Source organism: Mesocricetus auratus, unplaced genomic scaffold (assembly GCF_017639785.1).
Source record: "Mesocricetus auratus isolate SY011 unplaced genomic scaffold, BCM_Maur_2.0 Super-Scaffold_100019, whole genome shotgun sequence".
Lineage (NCBI taxonomy): Eukaryota > Metazoa > Chordata > Mammalia > Rodentia > Cricetidae > Mesocricetus > Mesocricetus auratus.
The window spans coordinates 26,975,517-26,991,269 of NW_024429200.1; the positions used below are offsets into that span (position 1 = coordinate 26,975,517).

The window sequence follows — 15,753 nt, forward strand, 5'->3', positions numbered from 1 at the left end:
GATCAATTACAATACACTGTTTCAGAGAACAGAGTTGTTGGGAAGCATGATGGGTAAGAAGTGTGAAGCCAATCAAAACAAGGGTGATTGTATAGCTAATTTTGTCCTCATAGAATTAAGTGACTTCTTAACTTTGTCTTCGGCACTGCTTGCAGACATCAGATTCATCTCCATTTTCTTTAGCATACATCTTCACCTAATGCAATAAATAGAAAAAATCAAACAATACTTCCATAGTGCACTATAAGTAGCTTCTTAGTTATGAATTTGATTCCCAACAGGAGACATTCTTTTTGGGGGCTGAAAGACAAGAGTCACACAAATCCAGATTTCTGCCACCTTTATGTACTTTCTAGGTGAAAAGTATGAAGTATGTTTCAAATTAACAATGTTTCATGCCAATGTCCAGTCTTCAGTTTTGTGTGTCCAGGAGTACTTTCTTCAGGATATGACTACATTCGGTTCCATTTTCTATTCTGCACTGCTGCAGACACTGAGAGCAAAGTTAGTGGCTCTGGGGTCATAGGCATCTTCCTCAACTTGCTCCATTGTCTGCTTAGCCTTTGTATTCTAAAACAACCTTACAAAAAAATCAAGTATGTCCAGTTCTTCCATTAAATCCCCTTCTACACAACAACTAATACAGAGTTTCTATCTTAATGTCATACATTCGTTGTCTCTGTTTCAGCTCTATACCCAATAAATCATGCCTGTCTTAAACAAATGTTTGTTTTCCATTATACAGACTTTTTAATGCTAATGTTATGAGAATACAAAACTTAGCTGCTTCTGGTTTGGTTTTTACTCTAGTACATTGCTTTTAGAGATTATCATGGGAATCACATCATGTTAAATTTTGTTAAAAGAATTTGATCATTCTTTTGAAACTGGGATTGCAGGAGAGAATCCTATGAAAACAGATGTTTCTGCCAAGTTTTTTTAGAAATCATACCATATGTTGCTTGTATGAAATTAATGATATACCTATTCTAAAGAAATGAAATGTGACCATAGTGATTTATATTTTCCTGAAGTCTTCATTTAATTCGCATTTCATCCTCTATCATCTTTACTAAATACTTTTATTACAGTTGTTTGGAGGTATATGTCTTTTTCATAGATGCCTAGTATATAAACTGCCACCAACAGACATATTTGTGAGTCTAAGAAATATGAGCCAGGTAGTTTGGATTCCTGATGACTAGAGGTGCTGCCTTTTGTTTTTGCTGTTATGGAAGAAGGAATTTCATTTCAAAGCTTTCATCTGCCTGCAGTCTATGATTAAGGCCATGTTAAACATGGCTATTACAAAGGCTGTGTGTTTCCTCAACATAGCAATTTTTGGCAGCCTTTTGAAGTAAATTATATTCCCTTCTTCACTTATGTTACAGCATTGTCCCTTCCTCTTTTAAATTAAGTATCAGAGTGGTAAAAAAGCAAAACAGATAACTGTCTTTCAGGTTAACTGCACTCTGTGAGGCATGATTGACATTTAAGGGTAGTTTTGAAGCAAATTTCAAATTGAAAATCAGATATGGACATTCATTACACAGAAGACAGGTAGATGATGATATAGAGCATTAAAAAGAAATATCAAACCAGTTCACTTTGAGGCAGTTCTGAAAATGGGCTGATTTTTTTTAACATTGCTATTGCATTTTTACATGTCTCTGTGTGTGCAAGTGTCTGTGTGCATGTTAGTACCAAGACGTGTTTATGAGAATCAGAGCACAACTTTCTGGAACTGCTTCTTTCCTTCCACTGTGTAGGTCCTTGGAATTCACCTCAGGTTTAGAAGCAGACACCTAAACCTGCAGAGATGACACACTGCTCCTTGACTGACATGTTTTAACAACTGCTTTGCCCCTTCTTATTTATGTGACTCTGGTTAATTGACCTGAAATTCCTTTTATTTTGAGGCAGAGTTAATACTGGGATTTACCTAATAAAACTACTTAGGTAATTACACCAAACAATACATGTGTGGTCCTACCAAACATGCCATCTAGAACTTGCTTTTGTTACTGCAAGTGTTACTATTTTTCACTGTCTTATAAATATCTCTTTGTTGATTCAATGTATTTTGTTGCATGAGAGACTTTTCCTAGGGAAATGCAGTCAGTACACACACACACACACACACACACACACACACACACACACACACATACACACGAGTCCTACTCACCCCAGGAAAGATACCCATAACAGACAAAAGGAACAAATACATCAAAGTCCAACTTGGTGAACCAGTGATTCCTTTTAGGAGTGATTACCAGAAATGAGAGGCTACTTACAGGAGAACCTCTGTCACTAGAAGGTGTCACCAGTCAACATGTGTGATCATTTACTGAAAATGCAACCCTGGAACTCTTTGCTCAATTTTTCAGGAAGCTCAATGGTTTGAGAAGATCTTCTCATCTCTTCAGCATGGCTGCTCAGTTTTTCCTCCCCAGCTGCTTCTATTTAACTAGGGAGTGGATTTAAATAATCTTGGAGTTTCAGTTTTTCTACCCATGTGAAAGTCCAAGATTATTTAAATCCCCTCCCTAGCTAAATAGAAGCAGCTTTATGGTTAAGAGTCACTACAGCATTAGGAACTGAATTACAGGGTCACAGCATTGGAAAGGTTGAGAACACCTCTTCATAGTTAATGAAATGTCTTCAAATTAGATGGTGATTGTATAGACAGGGTAAAGGAGCAGGGTACCAATGTCTCTGAAAGGGCAGCTCTTTTGTAGTCTAACCTCTTTCCAATGGTTCCCACCTATTAAATAAGCTTTATCACTCCCAATATCATCTGAGGATATTAAATCGAAGCAGTCATGGCTAACCACAAAGAACATTCTGAGATCTTTTCATCCGTGGCATCTCAAATGAAACTTACACAGAGAAGTACAGATTAGACACCCCGGCCTGGAGGCTGAAGTGCAGATGAGTTATGAGTTGGCATGGTACTTCTCTTCAGTGCAGTGGTTATCAATCTGTGGTTGTGACCCCTCTGGCAGGGTCAAATAGCCCTTTTACACGGGCGGCATATCAGATATCATGCATATCATATATTTACATTATGATTCATAAGAGTAGCAAAATTACAGTTGTGAAGAAGCAACAAAAATAATTTTATGGTTGTGGGTCGCCCCAACATGAAGAACTGTGTTAAGTGGTCCCAGCATTAGGTATGTTGAGAAGCAATGCTTCAGAGTCATAAAAATGTCTACAAATTGGATGTTAGAAATCAGATAGAACTGATAATATGTTGATGGACATCAAGCTACATGCTAAAATTGCTGGACATATGTATGTACTATGTATATATAAGCATTGGTATGGAATTCTAAAACACAAAATATTGAACTTTATTTTCTCTAAACTATACTTCAATCAGGATATCTTCAAATGAGTTTGCATCTACTGAATCCGGTATATTTCAGACTGAAGTACTATGAGTCAAGAATAGCTGGACAAAACCCAAATTTGCAAGCATCTTTTAGATTGTTTTGCAAACCTACCTACTTCCAGACACAAACCATGCATTATGTTACAAGTTATAATCTTGAGGCTCAAATGCTCTGTTATTTAGAAAGAACTGAATACAGAAATCACATAAACAGTCACTTAGCATCATCACCTGCTACAGCATTTCATTTACAGCTTCTGAAAGCATCTAAATACATTCAAACAAAGCCATCGCCTTTACTAGCCAACACTTTGATTTCAAAGGAACTTTTTAATGTGTACTTGAGATGTCCCAGTGTTACTTTTTGTGTATGGCTACTTGTTGAAAGACTAAATTACTCACCCTTTTCAATTTCATTCAAAAGAACAGTAGCAGTATAATCACATTTTGAAATCATATTGTTGAAGTAAATTTAATTTCTGCATTAAACATTTTTAAAGTTGCCTTTAATGTATTAATATGCTAAAATTGAACTTAGGAACAGTAAATTCCTAGCCTTCCAGAATTTATTTGGTAATTAAGTTATTTTTCCACATTTAAATGTTCAAATTTGATGGTAAAAGAATTCACAACAATGATATAATACAATCCTCTGACCTCGCTGATGAGAAAGCAATGTCCTTAAAACTGCTATCAATATTTTTATTAATGTAGAAATTATATTTATACTTTGATTCTAGCTATTAGTTATGCATTAGTGAGCTTGAGAAAGATCGCTGAAGTTTTGAAATCTCAGCTATGGTGACGATTCACACACACACACACACGCACACACACACACACACACACACACACACACACACATCATATATCAAGATTCTAATCCGGCAACTTACTTTCACATGTAAGTTATTTGACATGGTAAAGGAACTTTGTAATAGGGATTAAATTAATGTGGAAGATTGTGCTGGGTAACTCTCATTACCCCTTTGCAAATTCCAACCCTTCTTTAAAAGGAGTCAATGACCAGAGATTTATGGAGTGAAGCTGAGGTCAGGTAGGAAAGAAGTTGCTGCACTTTCAACTCTCAGGGTGACTGCAGGAATAGAAGCCGAGGATGTAGGTCTCTGCCAGCTGGAAAAGACTCACCAAACAGTCATGTCCCCTGACCCCTCTATCCTCCCCACCCCCTCCCCTCCTTTAGTTTTTAGAAGAAATTTAGGTCTCCTAGAAAGGAAGTTGATTTAAAAATGGATTTCTTTCTTTTCTGTTCCTCCTTTTCTCATTTGTTTTTCTATTAACATGGTTTCACTCCGTAGCCTAGTCTGGTCTTGAAGTCATGATCTTTCTCTTCAGCATTCTGAGTGGTGGGGCTGTCACTGGACTTTTAGAACAAAGGACTGAGCTCTGGAAGTCTAGATATTCTAGTCACAGAGATGAGCTTTAGTGAGAACATAGAAATGGACCTTAATTAATGTAATGCATGTCTACTAGCACTAGATCTCTCCTAGTGGAACCGGCAGGAACTTTCAGATTTCACAGGCAAAGGAAACACAAGGGATGGTTGTAGTATGCACAGTAGCAGTAGGGAGTTGATAATTTTGGTTAGACCAGTGATACGAATAATCATTACTTCAGTTTTGTTCCCATAAGCTCGATAGAGCTGTTACTGCTGACCCTCCTTTCCAGGAGCAATGTAGTTCCCAGAGGGTGACTGCTCTATCTTCCTGAGGCCATTGCTTTCATCATGGGTTAATTTGTACTGTGAAGTGTAGCATTGCTTCTGTGTAGTTTCAAACACTTGTCATAATGATATTAATTGATCAGTCTTGCTATTCTTAGAATACCAGGTAATCACAGAAGAGAATAAACAGTGTATTTTTTAAATTAGTTCTTTGAGTATGATCATATTAAGTGAACATGTACGTCTTAAAATAAGACATGAAAAATATGTGTATGAAAGCATATAGAAAAATTCCAACATCATGCAAATCTAAACCACAATAAACTAACTAGCATCTCACACCTATTTGAATGGCTGTTATAAAAAAAAGACAAAGACTGATACAGATGTGGAGAAAAAGAAACTCTTATACAGTATTGATACTGCCATTGTAGAAAATATTATAGATGTTTCTCAAAAAATTTATGATAGAAACCATATGATTTAGCAATCCCACTATCAAAATGAAATGAAATAAAAATTGAAGGAGAGATCTGCACTCCTATGGTCCTTGCCACAATATTCACAATAACTGAGGCATGGAATTTATCCAAGTGTTTACTGAGGGATGACTTAATAAAAAATATTTTATCTGTATGTCCTATTTAATCATAAAAAGAAGGAAATGTTTCCATTCATGTCAATGTGATTAAATCTAGATGGTATCATTTAAAGTAAATCAGACACAGAAAGGACAGCAATTCACTTCCATGTAAATATCTAACAAGCCCGTTTAATTTATAGAATCAGGAAGTAGAATGATGGTTGCCAACGATGGTTTGAGTATCCCAGGAGCTGATGGTCAACGGATGTAATGTCTCAGCTGAGTGGGCTGGCAGAGCTTAGAAGGGTTAATGTCGGTGTGCCCATGAACATCAAATCCACCACACACCTTGCTTGAAACTTCCTATGAGTACACCTTAAGCATACCCAGTAAGAAAAAAAAGCAACCAGAGAAAATAATAGATATGTTAGCCATGTTAAAGTTGGGAGGGGAGAAAAAATAAATAGTCCATAAAGAATGAAAGTCAGCAAGGTTAAATGCAGAGTAACTGATTTTATACTTCTGTTTTTAAATAACTATATTAAAACTTAGTCCTATTTTAAGTTACATAAATTTGTAGTTAACTTAAACTCAAAAATAATTGAAACCCTAAGAATTATTGTTTTAGTATGAAAAATAAAATGATGCTAGTTATTTGGAGGTATTTTGATGAGTTGATATTTAATTTAAAGAAAGAAACCTATACTAAGAACATCGTTCCCCAGCAGGTGAATACCATACATGTGCTATTCTTAAAAGATCTTTATATAAGGAGCTATGAAGATTGTCCAACTGTTAAGTGAGCTTGCTACATAATCATGAAGACTTGAGTTCATACTCCAGCATTACTTAAGAAGGCAGGCTTACTACAAATGACAATAATCTTAGCTCTGACAGACCTGGGAATCCATGTGTGTGCTCCTCTGCAAACAAATTCTCTCTCTCTCTCTCTCTCTCTCTCTCTCTCTCTCTCTCTCTCTCTCTCTCTCTCTCTCTCTCTCTCTCTCTGTGTGTGTGTGTCTGTGTGTGTGTTTGTGTGTGTGTGTGCCTTTCTCACACACATGCATGTGAATATGTGTGTGTGTGTATGTGTTTAAAATAAATTTTCTAAAATGTTCCTGATGGTAAATGTGTTTTCACTACAGATGCAGGTATGAAGACCCTTGTTTCATTTTGCATGGAATTTACTCCCTGGAAGAAAAAAACCAAGGATATATAATAAATACCAAGTTTTCTTTAAATTCTAAAAACGACATAATTGTCCCATACCTAGATAACACCCAAGGGTGATGTTTCCTGTAGTGGTTTCCTGGACCAGTGGAGCAACAAAGCAATACATATCTTTAAGTTTCTTGCCAAAACTTTTCAAGGGTTAAACATAATGTGGAGGAGATAGTGACTGAGTCATTCCTCGTTTGTGAGAAGAAACAGCAAATATTCCATTTTCCTAAGCAGAGAAAAACAAAAGAGGATCCAAATATAAAATTTCAGGGCAAACAAGTGAGTGGCTTTAGCTTTTTCCTTTAAAAATAATCATTGCATGATTTTAGATCTACATGAAGCGGGAATATCATGACTGAAACATTTTATAATGCAGGTTTGAGGGCATTCTCTTTTTAGCTATGAACTGTTTTTCTTCATTAATATATTTTAATGGATAAAGCTGGTTTTCTTTTTATTCACCCACATTTCTGTCATTAACTTTTAAGGAATTAACAAAGAGGATCTGTTTTAAATGTGGGAAAAAGACTAAGAGGATGCTTAGCCTGTGAGTGAGAGTTTGTTGGACCATCTCTCCTGTGGTATTTTAGTTACCCTCTCTGTAACTGACTATAAATTCCATTATTAGTAATATAGTTATTATAATAGCATTATAGTAATTTATTGCCATCATAGTTTACTCTGCAAAGATCCAAGCTTCTTCTCTCTGAAATTATTATTCTTGGATATTTTCTATGTGGCCTAATAATTCATCTATCTGACCCTAATAGATGACCACTTAAATATAAAACATAATATTTCCCATTCTTTCACTAGCAAAATGCATGAGTAAGAAAATATAAATGATACAATTATTAATTTGCATCACTTATGTTTTCTCCTGACCTCAGAGAACACTTTTTTAAAGGTAAAGAATAGTAACACAAACAAAATGTCTGTCCTAGTTAGGGTTTCTTTTGTTGTTAGGAGACACTATGACCAAGGCAACTATTATAAAGGAAAAACATTTAACTGGAGTGGCTTACATTTTCAGAGGTCCATTATAATTATGGTGGATGCAGGCTTACATGGTGCTGAAGAAGGAGCCAAGAGTCCTACATCTTGACCCACAGGCAGCAGGAAGTGGTCTGGGTCACTTGGTGTAGCTTGACCTCAAAGCCCACCCCTACAGGGACGCACTTCCTCCAACAAGGTCACATTTACTTCAACGAAGCCACATTTCCTACTAGTGCCATTCTCTATGAAATTGTGGGGACCAATTACATTCAAACTACCACAATCTCTAAACTCACAGCCAAGTCCCTGGACGACACATGGGGCATATCACAGAATGATTGAGAGGGATGCTCTGAGGAATTGGGAAGTGCTCTCTGCCTCTGTGTTGCTCTGATTGTGTTGTTTTCCTCTTTCTCAGACTGTGTGCCCTTCTGATCTTTGTGCAGGAGTGTGGTTCACTGGTTGTGGCCCTGGCATGCCTTCCCTCATCCTTTGTTCTCTTTGAGCACCCGCTATGCTCTTTCTTCTCTCCACAGCCTTCAGTATTCGACCACTCCCAGAGTAAATATGACTGCATGTCTGCTCTTGATGTTCAGCTGCAGCCAATCATTTTTTCATGTTTGGGAAAGAGGATCTTTCGTCTTTGTTCTGTCAGTACTGTGGCTAGAATGACTTTTGGCTAAAAGCAAGAGCACTCTTATTTAGTAAAACATGGAATTCTTGTTATACAGATGTGATTTTTTTCACTGTGTCCTCAATAATGTAGTATACTCTAATAGTGTAGTAAAGAGAAACTACATGTCTTTATGTAATAAGAGATAAGGGAGGACATAATTACATAGTTTTTATCCATTGTTTTAATAACAGTAAATTATCGTGTTTATTCATAATAGCTACTTTGAACCAGGTGCTAGTCAAAATACCCCTTCCTCCCACCCCTGCAGACACACACATACTCTTTTAATTCTGTGTGGTATGGAAAGAAATGAAGTGAAGTAGACATGAGCATAATGTCTAATGTTACAAAGACAAGAAGTGGGTATCAGGCCAGGAATGAGAGCCTAGGTCTCCTGTACTCCCACAGCTATTCTGCCAATCTACCTCTTACTCTTTATATCTCAGAGATATCTAATAAACTTTACAAGTTATACGAGTATTGATGAGGGTATCACACTTCATTTTTCATCTTTTTAACAATAAAACTATAAGAAATTGAATCTTATACTAAATTTTATTAATACCATGACACATGACAAACATTTTATTGCTCTTTGGTTTCCTTCAATATACACTTATATAAACACTTGAAGTTCCAAGATTAATTTTCACTGAGGGATAGGAAACAGTCCTCAGTAATGCTTAGTGCTTTCCATGTTAGTTTGTTTAATTGGAAAGCAATGGTTTTTGGTACAAGCCTATTTTAAACTCACAGACTGACAGCTGTAAATCTTTCACTGAGAAGAAAATAAAGACAGACTGTGTTGTAAACTGTATGTTTGCTGGAAATTATTTAAGTGGGTAGTTTTTTCAAGAAAGTATCAAATTTTATTTTACATATATTTCTAATTTAATATACAAAGCACTGTAAATGATTTGATTTTGGTTACATCTTTTCTATTACCCCTGAAGATTAAAACAGCAGATTACTGATGAGTTTTCTTTCTCAATTTTATTTGTAAACTGAAATAACAAGAAATTACAAATTAAGAAATCTCTGTTTTTCCTACCTCTATTAAGATTTACCATGCAAATCATAATAGACCAAGTAAAAAGTTAAGTTTTGTGCTTTATTTTGTAAGATTGAATGCCTTTTTTGGCATAGAAAAATAACGTTCAAGCAGGTTTTGTGTGACAACAAGAGCTTATTTCCCAAAATGGTTAATGCTTTCAATTTTGAGAAATGTTTTAAACTTTTTAGAGATAATTTTTCTTTCAAATTTATGTTAAAAAGGAGTATACCATTTGAGACAAAATTTCTTATTGTCTGTGGCATCTTTTGTCTTCAGCATCTAGCACCACCTGGACTATACAGTCTTTTAAGGGGAATGTGATGTGTACCTGGTGTCCAGCATGTCCCTCCAGGACCAATGTCTCTTCTCTCCTTGGGTAAAGACTTGTCAGGGTAAAGTTCTAGGTGATGGATCAGGGGACTCTGAGTCTCAGCCTTCCACACAATATCTCTGCAGGATTTATTTTAAAACATTAATAAACAAGCACACACACAATTATACATACATGTATGCATGCATGCGTACACATATGCACACACATGCACAACGTGCGTGCACACACACACACAATTATCTAAGGATCTGCTTTCTGTACAGAAGCAACTACACATCTGATAACTCAAAGGATGGGAAGCCATTCTCAGAGCAACCAGGAAGGCTATTTGGCCATTTGCTGAAGAATCCTGGGTCAGGAGTAGGCAAATGAGTCAGCTCCAGGATTCATCAATCTATCAGCTTACAAATGCTGGCACCACACAATGGTGTTTCACTACATTACTCTATCCTCCCTACTCCCAGTACTCATTAGTGAGTCCAAAGACGACAAGGGCATCTTCTGGGAAACAGGTTCTCTTGGAGGAGCAAAGCAAAGCAGCAGAGCCAGCTAGAATTAAGAATGCATCTACCCGGTCGCAGGATATAGTTCAGGTAGCAAAATGCTTGCCCTGCAGTAAGAATTTGATGTCAATCCTCAGAATTCACTCAAGGAAGCCTTCCTGTAATCATGGCACTGACCAGGGCTCCTGGACCTCAATGGCCACCCTAGTCTGTTCGGTGTGCTCTATGCTAATGAGAGACTATACCTTAAAATCAGGTGGACAGCTCCTGTGGGAACACCACCTTAGGCTGACGTCTGGTCTCCACACAAAAAGATTGCATTCATAACCAGATAGTGATGTCTCTTTCCTGTAAATCCAAGAATCCAGAGGCCAAAGCAGGAGGATTGTGAGTTCAAAGGCAACCCGAGTTAACTGCGTATTCAGAACAAAAACAAAATAATAATTTAAAAAATCCTTTCCAGACCCCAGAGAACAATCTAGACTTCTTGGAGAGTGTATGTACATTGTGGAGGACTTTCTCAGTATTTTTTAGGACAGCAAAACTCTGTATCAGACCTACATCTCAGAAATCCTGGCAGGCTATGGTAATGCAGGTGACATCCTAGGAGAAGGGACCTCAGTGGCCTTGCTGGGTGCTCCAGGGCCCCAGGGACAGTTTGGGCGTGGCTTTAGGAGAGGAGGATACCTAGGGTTAGCGGGGAGGAGTCTGGGGCTGGCCCAAGGGACCAGAAGTCTCCCATAGAAGAAGTGAATGATTTACTGCAGGCAGAAGACTCGCAACTCCCCTGAAGGCCAAGCAGGAACAGACTTTTTAAGAGAGTGCAGGGAGTGGAGCTCTGAGGCAGGTTTTCCCCATTTGTGGGACTCACAGGGAAGCACGTGATGCCGGGCGGAACCTGGGCAAGGCTGGTGACCGCGCTGATGCTCCTGGTCCTGGGGGAAGGCCAGCAAGGTAGGTGATTGGGAAGGGTAGCACAGAGGCTGCCTGGAGCTGGGCACCAGGACCCGCTTTTCTGACTCAGAGGCGTGCCGCTGACCTGGCACCATCTTGGTGCCTTTCACAGTCAATTGCTCCTTGCATTTTACTTTTATGCTCAGGCTGCCAGAGCCTCCTCTTCCTGAAACCTCTTGGTACTGTTTTGTTTTGTCTTATTCCCTGCGGATCTCCTGATACTTAAATTCCGTTTAATTGGCTGCAGGAACATTTGCCGAATCTGCCTGGTACTGTAAAGGGAAGTGGATCCGAATTAGTTAGAAACTAACGATCTCCAGTCTCAGGCCGCCTCTGGAAACAATTGGTGATGTCTACATCGGCCACTGGGCTAGTTTTGTGTATGCTAGATTTCCCATCGTCTGGTACAGTCAGTTCTCTGCTGCGAAAGCGAACTTGATGGAAAGAATATCCTCTCCCAGTTCATCAAACCCTGACAGAAAAATGTACAGCTGGGTGACGTTAATGACACAAGACAGAGCCCTTAACCTTTCTGCGCTTCTTTGTGCTCATACAGATAAGAATATTAAACAAAAGGCCACTTGGTCTTGTAAGTTACCTATTCTTTTTGAGAAGTAAATGACGCATACAACTATCCGCAGCTTGAAGAAAAGCCACGTGCAACATCTCTAAAGGGTAAAAAAAAATTGTCGTTGCATCATCATGTCAATCTTGAGCAATTTTATTAAAATAAATTTGATCCGAAAGAGCAGTGGTGAGGGAGAAGCAGACATTTCCCCCAAGTGAATTTCTTTTTAAACAGATCATCAACACTCAATTTATTTCTGGAAATGCATTTCCTTAACCAGGTGTCATTCATCTGTGACTTCCTAGGTTTGCTTAGATTTAATGCAGGTGTTCAGAAAAGGCATTTCTTAAATTAGTAGGGTAGTTGTACATATTCACAGGCACAGAACTGTGCAATTGGATCCAGGTATCCAAAAATTACCATCCCTGTCTCTGTAAAGATGATTTTATGATTGTTACTGAGAATCTTGGAATTTTTCTCTTTCTGGTTCTTTATAAAGTATATAAGACATTTTTGTCAGTTGCAGTCATCTTATTGTTCTGTAGAGCGTTAGTACCTATTCCTTGTAGGTATTCACAAGCCCATTATCCTATCACCTTTTCCTTCTCCCCCTACCCTTCCTAACCTTTAAAAATGCTATAAAAACTTTAAAAACTCATGTATTATAAGTAGTAAATATGCAGTCATTATGTTTCCAGAAAAGGCTTGTAAACATATTTGTTAATATAGTCAAATATTTAGAAAGATGCTTCTAAGTTTACTGTAAATCATATAAATCTATTTGGATGATTCCTGCACTATACCTATTACTCACCTAAAGTGCACTATGGAATTATATCCACACATCCACCAATATGTACAGTTATAGTCAAGTTTAGAATCAAAACCAAATATTGTGCCTTTTGTTATCAAAGCTACCAGTCCTATCCCCCTTTCTGTCTCCCCAGTCATGAGCCACCACTATTTTGCTTTCTGTTTTAGTTATTTGCTTCCTCTGTGTATTGTTTATAAACAGGATTATATTACAGGTGTCATTTTTCACATAATACAATGTTTTAAAGATTACCATGATACAGTATGGGTGGCAACATTCATTTGTCTTTAAGATTGAAGAACATTCCACTATAAGAAAACAGTATATTTTGTGTGTGCAGTTTTAGGTTGGGGGATTTGTGTTGCTTCTGTCTTTCTGCTGTTACAGATAATGCTGCTATGAGTATCTCTGTGCAAATTTTTATATGAACAAATGTTTTTATTTTTAACTAGAAGGAGATTTGCTGGGTCAGAAGTTAGCTAAGATTAACCAGTTTTAGAAAAGTTAGTGTCTCCCCAAAATGACTGCCCTATTTTATATTCCTATAGCATGTGACGGTTCCAATTAATTCATATACCTGCAAACACTTGGCATTACCTGGCATTTTGATTTTAGCCAATTTAGTGGATGTCAGATGGTGTATTGATTTGCATTTCCCTAACTAATGGTTTCAAGCACGTCTTATTCATTTGTATATTGACATTTCCATATGTTCTTTGGGACAAGCCCTACTTAGATCTTTTCTCCCAAAAATAATAATAAAATGAGGTTGTGGCCTCTGTGCTGTCTTATATGAGTTTTTTGCATATCTTACCCTCAATTCTCTCGCCACCTATACAATATGCAATTATTTTCCCATTATGTCCAATGTATCATCTTTTCATTTTCTGTATGCTTTGCAGTACATGAGCAATTTTTGTTTTGTGGTGGACAAAGTCTTACTATATATCCCATGCTTTTCTAAATCTCTTACTCCCTTGCTCCTCATTTTCAGCAAACTGGGGTTACAGATATGCACCACCAAGTGGCATGTACCTCCACAGGGAGTTGAAATCTTTAATTTTAAATGAAGTTTGATTTCAATTTAGTTAGAGTCTTAACATATTTCTGAACTACCTCTCAGCTTTATATAGCCATGATATGCTATTGTATATACCATAAGCAATATACCACAAGGAACAAATAAATGGAAAGGCCATTTGCATATTCTGCCACTCTGTATCTATCATTTATAGCCTGGCACATTCTCTCAAAGTATGTGAAATATAAGTATTGAAGATCTTATTGTAAGTTGCTTAGTTGATCTAAATCACATCAGAAAGTAGATGACAGAAAGGAGTATATATTTATATGAACTTCTGTTTTCAGGGAAATAGACTAAGGCTTTTCTAGAGAGTGTGTCAAGTTGTGACACTGATGACTGTGAAGGATTGGTAGCACTATTCCTTCAGTACTTGACCAAGATAAGCTTGTCCTTACATGAGAGCCTACACATCACAATGCTGGCTTATCTGTGGGATGTATTCTAGAGCCAAGGCTGGACTAAGGTTTTGTTTTTGTTTTTGGTTTTTAATACAAACTCATTTTTAAAATTTAAGTTAGAAACAAGCTTGTTTCATATGTCAATCCCAGATCTCTCTCCCTCCCCTCTTCCCCCGCCCTCTCCACCAAGCCCCCCAGTCCCCCACCCAATTTCCACTCTGATCCCCAGGGAGGGTGAGGCAATCCATGGTGTATCTCCAGTAACTGTCATTTCATGTAGGGCAGGGCCTAGGCCCTCCCCCAAGAGTCCAGGCTGAGAGAGCATCCCTTATTGTGGGATGGACACTCAAAGTCTATTTGTACATGAGGGATAAATAATACCCTAGGCCCCACATATTACCTAGGTCTCCTAACTGACACCCACATTCAGGTGGTCTGGGTCAGTTCCATACTTTCCACAAGGCCATCAATCTGGGGACCAAGAGCTCCCCCTTGTTCAGGTCAGCTGTTTCTCTGGGTTAAACCAGCCCAGTCTTAACTCCTTTGCTCATCAGTTCTCCCTTTCTGTCACTGGATTCCAGTTCAGTTCAGTGTTTAGCTGCGGGTGTCTGCTTCTGCTTTCATCAGTTTCTGGATGAAGGTTCTGTTTCCCAGACTCTCTGGCAGTGGGATTGTACACTGGCACTCCCCTGATTCATTGGACTAAGGTTTTTGTAGGGTGACTTTTTCTTTTTTTTTTTTTACATGGAAAAGTATTTATAGTTATTTGATAATTTCATGCATGTGTACAATGTGTCTTAATTACATCTGTCTTCTATGAAGACTTTCAGCTCCTCACAGAGCTCCTTATTCCACACCCCAAGCAACTTCATAATCTTTGAAACCCACTAAGTTAGTGGTTCTCAAACTGTAGGTTACCGCCCCTTTGTGGTCACCCGACCCCTTCACAGGAGTCACATGTCAGACATCCGGCAGTCAGATATTTACATTGTGATTCATAACAGTAGCAAATTTATAGTTCTGAAGGAGCAACCAAAATTATCTTATGGATAGAGGTCACTACAACATGAGGAACTGTAAAGGGTCACAGCTTTAGGATGGTTGAGAACCACTGCACTGAGTTCAGTTATCATTGCCTTAGGTGCTTGAGTTTAGCATAGTCCACTGGAGCACAGGTAACCAAGTCAACATCTCTGAATAAAATTGACTCTCCTTTCCCCAGCAGCCATCAGCTGTGGATAGCTGCTCAGCTAGGGCTGGGGCTTCTTGAGTGCCTCTGGTATCTGCTCTGGGATTTTCACTGGCTTGACTCATGCCAGGTGCTGTAAATTGGTGAAGAGTAGGGTGACTTTTTCATTACTAATGTTTTTCTTTTTACTTTCTGCTCCACATTCTGGAATAGACAAGTAAATTTTTAGGAAAGAAATCATGAAATGAGCTAAAAAATTGGAACTAATACTAATTCTACTTACTAAGAATTTTCT

The 15,753-nt window shown here is 37.9% G+C and overlaps 1 protein-coding gene across 2 annotated transcripts in view; it reads left to right on the plus strand.

Annotated features, from left to right (window-relative positions):
• The first annotated feature begins 11,163 nt into the window (after positions 1 to 11,163).
• The window catches only part of Vwde (von Willebrand factor D and EGF domains), a 72,982-nt gene continuing 68,392 nt past the window's right edge, over positions 11,164 to 15,753 (plus strand). For both annotated transcript variants that reach the window (XM_013121139.3, XM_040728664.1), the window contains exon 1: positions 11,164 to 11,405. In XM_013121139.3, the coding sequence (XP_012976593.2) occupies positions 11,336 to 11,405 (70 nt within the window). In that variant the 5' untranslated portion in view covers positions 11,164 to 11,335. The remainder of the gene's footprint in view (positions 11,406 to 15,753) is intronic.